At 43.6% G+C, this 10,828-nt stretch overlaps 1 protein-coding gene across 4 annotated transcripts; it reads left to right on the top strand.

Moving 5' to 3' along the window:
* The first annotated feature begins 962 nt into the window (after nucleotides 1–962).
* LOC114896012 (zinc finger protein with KRAB and SCAN domains 7-like) lies at nucleotides 963–9,152 on the top strand. 4 transcript variants are annotated; one of them, XM_029223998.1, is made up of 3 exons: nucleotides 963–1,519; nucleotides 1,919–2,045; nucleotides 4,476–9,152. In XM_029223998.1, the coding sequence occupies exons 1-3, from the start codon at nucleotides 1,301–1,303 to the stop codon at nucleotides 5,927–5,929; spliced, it is 1,800 nt and encodes a 599-aa protein (XP_029079831.1). In that variant the 5' UTR covers nucleotides 963–1,300; the 3' UTR covers nucleotides 5,930–9,152. The 4 variants fall into 4 exon arrangements, with proteins under 4 accessions (XP_029079831.1, XP_029079755.1, XP_029079670.1 ...); XM_029223922.1 differs by having other exon boundaries at nucleotides 1,916–2,045; nucleotides 4,479–9,152; XM_029223837.1 differs by having other exon boundaries at nucleotides 1,916–2,045.
* Nucleotides 9,153–10,828: the final 1,676 nt, after the last annotated feature.

Genomic DNA, 10,828 nt, shown 5'->3' with positions numbered 1-10,828 from the left:
GTCCTAGCAGTGCTCACTGAGTCCAGGAGACATTGCCTAGGTATTGGTTTGTAGCAAATATAGGAGATGATGGCCTCTGTCTTAATCGTGGATGAAGGTAGTGATTTTTTTAAAAATTTGCTTAATCATGGTGGGAGACAGAGGGTTCCATGCCCTCAGGGAAAGCTAGCCATCATCTGTGATTTGGTACACAGAGCAGTGGGGCCAGTTTGCAACAGGTGCCAAGGCCTGCTGTCCATATAATTTTCATATATAGTCTGAGGTACGGGTCTAACTTCATTCTTTTGTATGAGTACATCCAGTTGTCCCAGCACCATTTGTTGAAAAGTTTCTTTCGCCTTTAAGTGGTCTTGGGACTTCTGTCAAAAATATGTTGACTGTAGATGTATCGGTTTACTTATGGAGTCTTAATCTATTTCACTGATATATGTCTATCCTTATGCCAGTATCACACTGTCTTGATGAGTGCTGCTTTGTCAAATGTTTTGAAATTGTGAAGTGTGAATCCTTCAACTTTTTTTTGGGGGGGGGGGGGCTGTGCTGTGCAGCTTGTGGGATCTTATTTCTCTGACCAGGGATTGAACCCAGGCCATGGCAGTGAAAGTGCCAAGTCCTAACCACTGGACCGCCAGGGAATTCCCTCAGCTTATTTTTATTCTTCAAGTTTCTTTTGCCTTGTACTGGAACTCTTGAATTTTCAGTGAATTTTATTATCAGCTTGTCAATTTCTGCAAAGGAACCAACTGGGTTTTTGAAAGGGATTGTGTTGAATCTGAATATCAATTTGGGGAATATCTGTTAGATGTGGGTTTAAATAAAAGAGTGTAAATTAAAGGTTTTGACTAATGTCTGGAATCATTAACAAAACGTGGGAAGATAGGAAATGAAGATAGTAAGAAGGTGCGTTTTTGACACTGAGTTTATGCTACTGTGGAACACCAGGTGAAATGTTCAGTAGGCAATCAGAGCTTGTGTTAGATGTGGAGGAGAGAACAAGGAACTGTGAGAGCAGCATTAGAAAATGAGACTTCTGAGAGACGGAAAGGAGAACCTCTGAGACCTGAACGCCTACAGTGTCCGTGATGAGAGGGCAGGTGAAGAAAGAGAAGCCAGGGAATGAGGGGCAGAGAGGTGAGGGGGAGGCCAGGCAGGCTGCTGCTGGGGAAGCCATGGGAGAGAAGGTGGTCAGAAGTGTAGCTTCCTTCCGAGAGTGGGAGAGAGAGGGCTGGAAGGAACCGCCAGTTCGGTTTGAACAGGGACCTTCTTGCCTCCAGGAAAAGTTCACAGCTCACAAAGGATAATGCCTTTATGGAACAGGGATGAGGGTCCGTGTGTGTGGGTTCTCCTGAATCCACTTGCTGGGATACAGATCTCATTGGAGCCAAGAGCAGGGCTGGTCCCACTCAGAGCTTTCTTTCCTCCCTCAGCTCAGCATGCTTCCCCAGTGCCTGCCCTTCCCCAAGTGGGGAACGTAGGAGACCAAGCAGCGGCAACTGTGCTCCGGATGGTCAGGCCCCAGGTGAGCTTCCTGAGTTCCAAGTCTGTGGCCCAGGAATAGCTAGAGCTCATCTCCGGGCCTCTGGCCCATTCTGAGTCTGCTCCTGTGGCTTCCCCTGGAGCTGGTCCTGTCCTAGATTTGTCCTTTTTTTTTTTTTGGCTGCACCCCACGGCTTGTGGGATCTTATAATAGTTCCCCAACCAGGGATTGAACCCGGGCCCATGACAGTGAAAGCACTGAGTCTTAACCACTGGACCACCAGGGAATTCCCCCTTTTAATCTGTCTTTCCCAGATTCCCTCCCCCCCACCCCCCGCCCATTTTACCACCAGATTCCCCGACCCTGTCCTCTTGGTGCCCCTAATGACTGCTTTCCAGGCTGGGAATGTCCCTGAGCAGTAGAAGCTTGTCATTCCAGGAGGCTGCAGAGTTCGAGTTCCTGTCTGTGGACTATACTCAGAAGAAGTGGAAAGGTACAGCACTCAGCCAGAAAGCAGCCCTGTACCGGAACATCGTGCCAGAAAATTGCTGCAGCCTGGCTTCATTGGGTAATGACTCTGTTACCCAGTAACTTAGAGTCAGCCTTCTTTACATATTCTTTGCTATATTCTTTTTCTTTTTTTAACTTTTTATTATGAAAATATAAAGAGACAAAGTGGAGAGAATAGTATAATGAACCCCTCTACATCATCATCCACTTTAACAGTTATTAACATTCTTTTTACTTTCTTATTAATTGAACTGGGCTGGTTTAGTTAGAGTTTGTTGTTGGAAGGAATAGAAAGCCACTCAGTTGTAAGCAATGAGCTAAGTTACTTACAATAAGGCTAAAGGAATGGAAACCTAGAACAAACTGACCAGCTAGACCAGACTTCGGGAAACAAAGCCTTGTAGGGACTTGGGAGCCTGGGAGCCACAGCAGCAAAAGTGAAAGGATTTTTACACCAGTGTCGTAAGACAGCTGTGCTCTGTGTATCTGTTTTCTCCTCCCTCTGATACCCATTCTCTTCACTCTGAATCTTTTGTCAGAGCTCCTTTTTAGTCATACTTTCTGTTTCCTCACACGTTCTGCTTGCTTTGGCTCCCGATGGCTTGCCTTCTCTCCATGCATCATTTCAGCTTGGGCTTCTACTTGTAATTTCCTTCATCTTGTCCTACCTTCAGTTCAGAATTTATGTAGAGAGGAGCTCCAAGGGTGGTTCAGCCATTAAATAACATCTTTGTTTGAGCAGAACTTTGGTCCTTGCTGCACAGAGGTGGATGATTAATCTACATATAAGCCACACTTGGGTCTAGTGCTTGGCCCTGTTCCAGTCACCTGTTGTCCATCATGGGATGAGCTGGGTTGTTTGACACAAAGCATGGTTGCCTCAGCTTCTCCTTCAGAAAGACTGGGGCAGGGCTGCTTCATGGAAGGAGCTGTTGTCAGGGCAGGTTCTGGGCTTGACCGGTCTAGGACAGTAGCCTACTCTGGAGAGGGTGGGCTTAGAAGTGAGAGATTCAGACATCTACAACTTGCACACACTAAATTAGCATGAAGGTTTATAGCCCTGATGTAGATGTCATTGAAAGGAACCAACATTTTTAGGTTAAGCTATAACCATAATTGCTCTGCATTCTCCCAGTTTTTGTACTGAAAAATCCTAGAATTTAAAAGCAAATATTCAACTGCTCACTTTCCTTATGATTCCTGATTATCAAGATACCAAAAACATGTTTGATTTATATTTCAAGTTATTGATGCCATTCTTAGTTTTTTGGGGTTTTTTTTTTTGATGTGGACTATTTTTGAAGTCTTTATTGAATTTATTACAGTATTGCTTCTGTTTTATGATTTGGTTTTTTGTCCTGGAGGCATGTGGGATCTTAGCTCCCCAACCAGGGATCAAGCACGCACCCCCTGCATTGGAAGGCGAAGTCTTAAGCACTGGACTGCCAGGAAAGTCCCCATTAGTTTTATTTATTTACTTATTTATTTATTTATTTTAGTCGGTGTTGGGTCTTAGTTGCTGCGAGCGGGCTTTCTCTAGTTGCGGCTTGTGGGGGCTACTCTTTGTTGTGGTGCACGGGCTTCTCATTGTGATGACTTCTCTTGTTACAGAGCACGGGATCTAGGTGCACAGGCTTCAGTAGTTGTGGCACGTGGGCTTCAGTAGTTGTGGTGCACGGGCTTAGCTGCTCCATGGCATGTGGGATCTTCCCGGACCAGGGCTCGAACCCGTGTCCCCTGCATTGTCAGGTGGATTCTTAACCACTGCGCCACCAGGGAAGCCCCATTCCTAGTTTTTATAGGAGTGCAGTATTGTACTTACCAGTCAGTGCTCCAGGGACTAGGGGGTGCCCAATTTTATAGCTTTGCTTTCCCCTTCAATACTTTTCCCCAGTATTTCTCTACCCATGGATTCTCCAAATCTTGTCACTGTCCTGTTACACCAGAATCACTCCTTTATATGCACTTTTCCCTAATCATATCCTCATAATATAAATTTCCCTTCTACTCTCAGGTTTGCCCACATTGTTTCTCATATTTGATTTGAGGTATTTGCCACCACTTTCTCTCCCCAACATCTTTGCTGAGAAGTGTGGAGCCATACAATGTCATGGTTGGAAAGGACCTTAGAGTTCATCATTTTACTAAGGAGATGTCGCATCTAAGTGACTTCTGGAAGATCACACCATGCTTTACAGTCTGGTCTCTTGCCTTTCAACTGGCCTGTTCACCTGGCTGTGCTGGCTCAGCATCCCTCTGTCCTGATAGCTCTTCTTCTGCCTTCCTCCACTGACCAGCTTCCCCTCATTGTTTTTCTGTCCATGAAGAGAAATTTGAGCTGTTTTCTCATTTTCTCTCCTGTTCTCAATGTGTCTCCTCATTCCTTACCCATAATACGAATTTTCTTTTAGGTACATAGGCTCCTGATAGTTCATTTCCTCAGTAGGGTAAGAGTGAGTAACAGTTGTTTTCTTCTTTCTTTTGGCAGCAGGTGAGAACAGGATGGAGAGTTCAGAGTTGCCTCCACAGCAGGAAATTTCTGAAGAAACAGAGTCATCTGATAGGACCTCAGGAGTACTCTATGGAGTGATTCCTGGAGGACCAGAAGCTGGAGATGCCTGTGAAGAGGCTTTAGAGAAGCTAGAAGTTCAACCCTCAGGCGAACAGGGGAGCAGACTGAAGAGTGATTTCTTGGAAATAACACAGGAGGATAAAAATGAATGCACAAAAGATGAATGTGATGTATATAAGGAACTTGAGGAACATCCAGATCTGTCCTCAAGTCCTGCAGAACATCAGGAAATTCTGAAGGGACAGAAATTCTATCACTGTGATGAATGTGGCAAAGCTTTTAATCGGAGTTCTCACCTCATTGGGCATCAGAGAATCCACACTGGAGAGAAACCCTATGAGTGCAATGAGTGTGGCAAGACCTTCAGGCAGACCTCTCAGCTCATAGTCCATCTCAGAATCCACACAGGGGAAAAGCCCTATGAATGCAGTGATTGTGGAAAGACCTATTGCCATAGCTCCCATCTCATTCAACAACAGAGACTCCATAATGGGGAGAAATCATATAAATGTAATGAATGTGCAAAAGCTTTCACTCAGAGTTCTCAACTCATTGACCACCAGAGAACCCATACTGGGGAGAAACCCTATGAATGCAATGAGTGTGGGGAGGCCTTCATTCGGAGTAAAAGCCTTGTCCACCATCAGGTACTTCACAGTGGAGAGAAACCTTACAAGTGTAATGAGTGTGGGAAAGCTTTCTGTTCCAACAGAAATCTTATTGACCATCAGAGAATCCACACTGGGGAGAAGCCTTATGAGTGTAATGAATGTGGCAAGGCCTTCAGTCGAAGTAAATGTCTTATTCGACATCAGAGCCTCCACACTGGGGAAAAACCATTCAAATGCAGTGAGTGTAGGAAAGCCTTTAATCAGATCTCTCAACTTGCTGACCATGAGCGAATTCATACTGGAGAAAAACCCTTTGAATGTAATGAGTGTGGTAAGGCATTCAGTCTGAGTAAATGTCTCATTCGACATCAGAGACTTCACACGGGTGAAAAGCCCTATAAATGCAATGAGTGTGGAAAATCCTTCAATCAAAACTCATACCTCATTATTCATCAGAGAATTCACACTGGTGAGAAACCTTATGAGTGTAATGAATGTGGGAAGGTCTTCAGTCATAATTCTAGCCTTATGGTACATCAGAGAACCCATACTGGGGAGAAACCATATAAATGCAAAGATTGTGAGAAAGCTTTTCGTGACAGCTCACAACTCACTGTGCACCAAAGAGTTCATACTGGAGAGAAACCCTATGAATGTATTGAATGTGGGAAAGCCTTCAGTCAACGTTCTACTTTCAATCACCACCAGCGAACTCACACTGGAGAAAAGCAGTCAGGTCTGGCTCGGTCTGTTTTTTAAGATGTGATTCTCTAAGACAGCAAGGAACTCTGAGTTGAGGTTTCTATAGAAGAAGTATGCTCACCCTGGTCTCCTCTTGGAACCACTAATCAAAGTGGATCATTCCCTAAATGCTCTCTGGTGGTCAGGAAGGTGGGAGAGTGGGAGTAACAGTACCATCCTTCCCTACTAAGGACTACACATTTCATGTGCTTGTAGGTTTCCTTTTATTCACCTTTTTTTTTTGGCCACGCCATGCGGCTTGCGGGGGAGCTTTCCCGACCAGGGATCAAACCCACACCCTCAGCAGTGAAAGCAAGGAGTCCTAACCAGTGGACCACCAGTGAATTCCCTTCTTTCACTTTTTAAAAAAATTAAAATCTATCTTGTTTCTTAATTATTTGTCCCACAATTATATTCTTAAGGAAAGAGATATTTCCTTATTCTATTCCACCTCCTCCATTTTATCATTTATATAAAGTCATTCTCCAAGACTCTGAGTCATACTTTCTACCTCTTGAATGTGGCCCTTTTAAAACTACTTTAATCTAGACTCTCATCACTTGTGTTCTCTACCTAGAAAAGATTTTCTTCCTGTTGACCAATCTGTGTCCCTTGAACCTTTAAGATCTAGGTCATCTCTGAAGGACTTTCTTCTTAAAATGCTCCTTTTTTCCTCCTAACCTGTTGATTGACCTCAGTGTTTTGAATTAACCTGTGCTGTAAGAGGCTAATTTGCAGTTGTTATATAATTGCCTTGTCAATTCTCAACCTAATGCCCCTTTGTGTCCTTTTATACTAACTTCATGTAGGCTTTCAAGTTGGGTATAGTATCTATTTCTTTTAGCATATAGATAATACTTTGCATATTCTAGTTGTTAAATAGCTTTTAAAAACTCGCCTCTCCAACTGAACCATGCTTAAAGTGGGCATGAACTCCCCTTTCACCACCAGACCTAAAATTTCTAAAGATGGGTATCATAGGATATCAAATACAAAGGCCTCATTCATATCTTCTCCTTGTGTCCTTTAGAGTCTTACTACTGTTACCTCAGCCTCAGAGAGTTAATGGATTTGTGTTTGAGTGTGTGCAGGTGTGTGTGTATATGTATGTATCTAGGTATTGGAGGCAGCTGTCATGTTCCAGTGATAATGTACTTTGCCATGAACACAGACTCCGGTTCTGTACTAGCTTTCTCCACCCTGCTGTCTAAGTACAAGAACAGCATCAAAGTTTACTGCAAAGAAGACTCAACTTCCATGGCAATTTCAGTTCCTAGCATTCTTGGATGATTGGAATGAACAGTAATGAAGTTTGTGACAAGATAATAGAGTCACACCATTCTGATTTCCTTACCAACTAGTTCTAGATGCCTGCAACTGTCATCTGATTTTTAGGTGAGAGGTGTACGCTTAATTATTGTGATTATCTTCTGGGCCAACTTTCATACCTCAAAGGCATAAGAAAATCTCTTCAGGGGATTTCCTCTTCTACAGTCATGTATCAGACACAAGTTTTTCTTTCCATCCTTGTAGTAGGGCCTCAATGCTAGGGGATCTTTGCCCCTGGTAGCTACCCTCTTCCTCTTAGCAATATGACAGGATCAGCAGTGTGGCAGAGGAGGAGGAGGTTAGAGGGGCAATGTCAGGCACATAACCTAGAGGAGAGAGATTTTTGTGAGCTGTGATTTATGTCTCCGAGACAGTGGAGAAGAAGGGGAAGAGAGTTGAGTCTCAAGAAAGTAAGAATTAGGGGCTTCCCCGGTGGTGCAGTGGTTGAGAGTCCGCCTGCCAATGCAGGGGACACGGATTTGTGCCCCGGTCCAGGAAGATCCCACATGCCGTAGAGCGGCTGGGCCCGTGAGCCTGGCCGCTGAGCCTGCGCGTCCGGAGCCTGTGCTCCGCAACGGGAGAGGCCACAACAGTGAGAGGCCCATGTACCGCAAAAAAAAAAAAAAAAGAATTAGATATGATTCTGGGTGAGGCGTCTCAGAAAATGTTAGAGTGTTTATTAGGAGCCTAAAAAATTACTGAACCGAGGACAGAACTGGAAATTTGCCATTTGTGAATATTTTCAATTTCTGTTATAGCTATATTTTTGGTGTTTATTTTCATTTTTTTTAAACCGATAGGACTTTCTTTTTTAAAATATTTTACTTTGGAAGCTCCCAGATTCCAGGGGAGAGCCTAACCCCATATGAACACACGGGTCCAGCCCTCTACTCTGATTTCAACATGACTGGTTACGTCTTTAGTAGAGAACCCTCTGTCGAGTATTGTAATTTTTTATCTTCTGGTTCTGCTCATACTGTACCACACTAAGTCTCTGGAGGGAGGGGTCCAGCACTGTTCATAACCCTGTTAGCTGACCACCACCCGTCCAGGTTAGGTGCTAAGTAGCAGTGAATATCCTTACTTGCTAGAAAAGCACTCAGGCTCTTGGTTGGAGGAAAAGAGGCTACGTTTAAAAGCCACACCTCAATTTCTACTGGTTATTGCTAGTGTTTTAATAATTAATGATTTAAAAAAATTTTTACTTGGATCCAATTACCTTGCTAGATTAGTTTTGCTTTGAAGAGTTTTTCAGTTTCATTTCCTAGCTTTTCTAGGTATACAATAAGTAACGATTGGTGTTCTCTTAATTCTAATCTGTATGCCACTTACGTCGTGCATGAGCACAAACATTTTTAAAATGTTGAATAGTGAATAACAGGCGTTCAGTGTCTTGTTCCTAACTTTCAGGAGAAAGGTTTTTTAGGATTTCACAGTTTTATATGGCGTTCACCCTCATTGTTTGTGATAAATATTCTACTCTGTTTGGGAAGTTTTCTTCTATTCCTATTTTTAGAAGAAGCAATATGTTATAGTGATAAAGAGCACAGATTTTGTGCCTGGAAGCCTAGGTTCAAATCCTGCCTCCACCACTTTCTTTAGGTGTGTGATCCTGGGCAAGTTGCTTTGCTTCCTTTTGTCTTCCATATGTAAAATGGAGCTACCTCATAGGGCCTTGAGGATAAAATCAGTTCGTAAGTGTAACGCACTTGAAACAATACTTGGCATGTAGTATACCCTATAGCAAATTATTATACTTAAGTTTTTATTAGGAATGGATGCTAAGTTCTGTCAGACTTTTAAAAATCTATTGGTGTAATGTTATCGTTTTATCATTCTTTTCAGAATCGATTTTGCTGACAAGTTTCCAAATGAAATTTCCTTGTGTTCCTGGAATAAAATCCATTTTTTTGTGGTGATTTTATTTTAACTTTTAAGTACAGAAGTAGATCCTATTTGCTTTGCAAAATGAATTTGGAAGTTTTATTTTATTCTCTTATTACCTGGAAGAGTTTGCATAATGAGGGGATTATTCTTTGAAGCATAAAAATAACTGGGCCTGATCCCTTTTTGGGAGGAAGGGGATTGGGAGGGACATATCTTTAGCAGCTGTCTTAGTTTGGGTTGCTATAACAAAATACCATAGAGTGGGTGGCTTAAACAACAGACATTTATTCCTTACAGTTCTGGAGGCTGGGAAGTCCAAGATCAAGTTGCCAACATGGTCAGGTTCTGGTAAGGATCCTTTGAGTCTTGGCTGCCATCACCTTCTTGCTATAGCCTCACATTGTAAAGAAAGAGAGCAGCTCTCTGTCTCTTCCTCTTCTAATAAGGACATTACTTTCATCATGAATGCCCTACCCACATAAACTAATCTAACCCCAGTTACTTCCCAAAGGCCCAACTCTACCTACCATCACCCTGGGGATTAGGGCTTCAATATATGAATTTCAAGGAAACAAACATTTAGTCCATAAATTCTGAGTCCGGCTTCCCCAAATTCATGTCCTTCTCATTTGCAAAATAAGTTAATTCCATCCCAACAGCCCCAAAGTCTTAAGTCAGCACTCCTAGTGGAAAGGCTGAAGTCCACAAATTCTCATCTAAATCAGATATGGGTGAGATTTGAGCTACGATTCATCCTGAGGCAGAGTTCCTCTCCGGCTGTGAACCTGTGAAACCAGACAGGTTATGTGCTTCTCAAATACAGTACTGGGGACTTTCCTGGTGGCGCAGTGTTTGGGAGTCCGCCTGCCAATGCAAGGGACGCGGGGTTCGTGCCCCAGTCCGGGAGGATCCCACATGCTGCGGAGCGGCTGGACCCGTGGGCCATGGCCGCTGGGCCTGCGCGTCCAGAGCCTGTGCTCCACAACGGGAGAGGCCACAACAGTGAGAGGCCCGCGTACCGCAAAAAAAAAACACAAAAAAACAAAATACAGTGCTGGGACAGTTACAGGATCAACATTGTATGTTGAAAAAACCTGCAGTTCTTCCCTCCTGTGTCACCTTCACTACTCAGAACGTTTCAGTTCTTACACTTGAGGTCACCAGATGTGTGGGTGGCTTCCCCCACACTAATTCTCTGCAACACCAGCGGGGTGTCCTACTATTTAACTCAATTCTGACACAATGTGGAAATAGATCGCACAGCTTAAGGGCTTAGTCTCATAAGACTCACACACACCTTATCCCCCCACCCCACCCCCACCAACTTTAGATACTAGTTCCAAGCCCAAGTTATCACCTGTGTTACTGACCAACCAGCTATAGATGAGAGGTTCCAACAGCCCCCTCTTTGGGTTTAGTTTGCTAGAGTGGCTCACAAAACTCAGGAAAACAGTTTCCTTACATTTACCGGTTTATTATAAAGGAATATGATAAAGGATACATATGAATAGCCAGATGAAGAGATACATAGGGGAAGGTCTGGGAAGGTCTTGAGCGCAAGAGCTTCTGTCCCTGTGGAGTCAGGATGTGTCACCCACTGGGGAGCTCTCTGAACCTGGTTCTATTGGGATTATTATGGAGGCTTCGTCGTGTAGGCATGGTCAATCATTAAGTCCATTCCCAGCCCTTCTCTCTTATCAG

This window comes from Monodon monoceros, unplaced genomic scaffold (assembly GCF_005190385.1).
Source record: "Monodon monoceros isolate NGI ecotype Baffin Bay Population unplaced genomic scaffold, NGI_Narwhal_1 Contig2381_ctg1, whole genome shotgun sequence".
Taxonomy (NCBI): domain Eukaryota; kingdom Metazoa; phylum Chordata; class Mammalia; order Artiodactyla; family Monodontidae; genus Monodon; species Monodon monoceros.
Note: the sequence above shows the minus strand (reverse complement) of the source record. Positions and strands in the feature narration are given on the sequence as shown.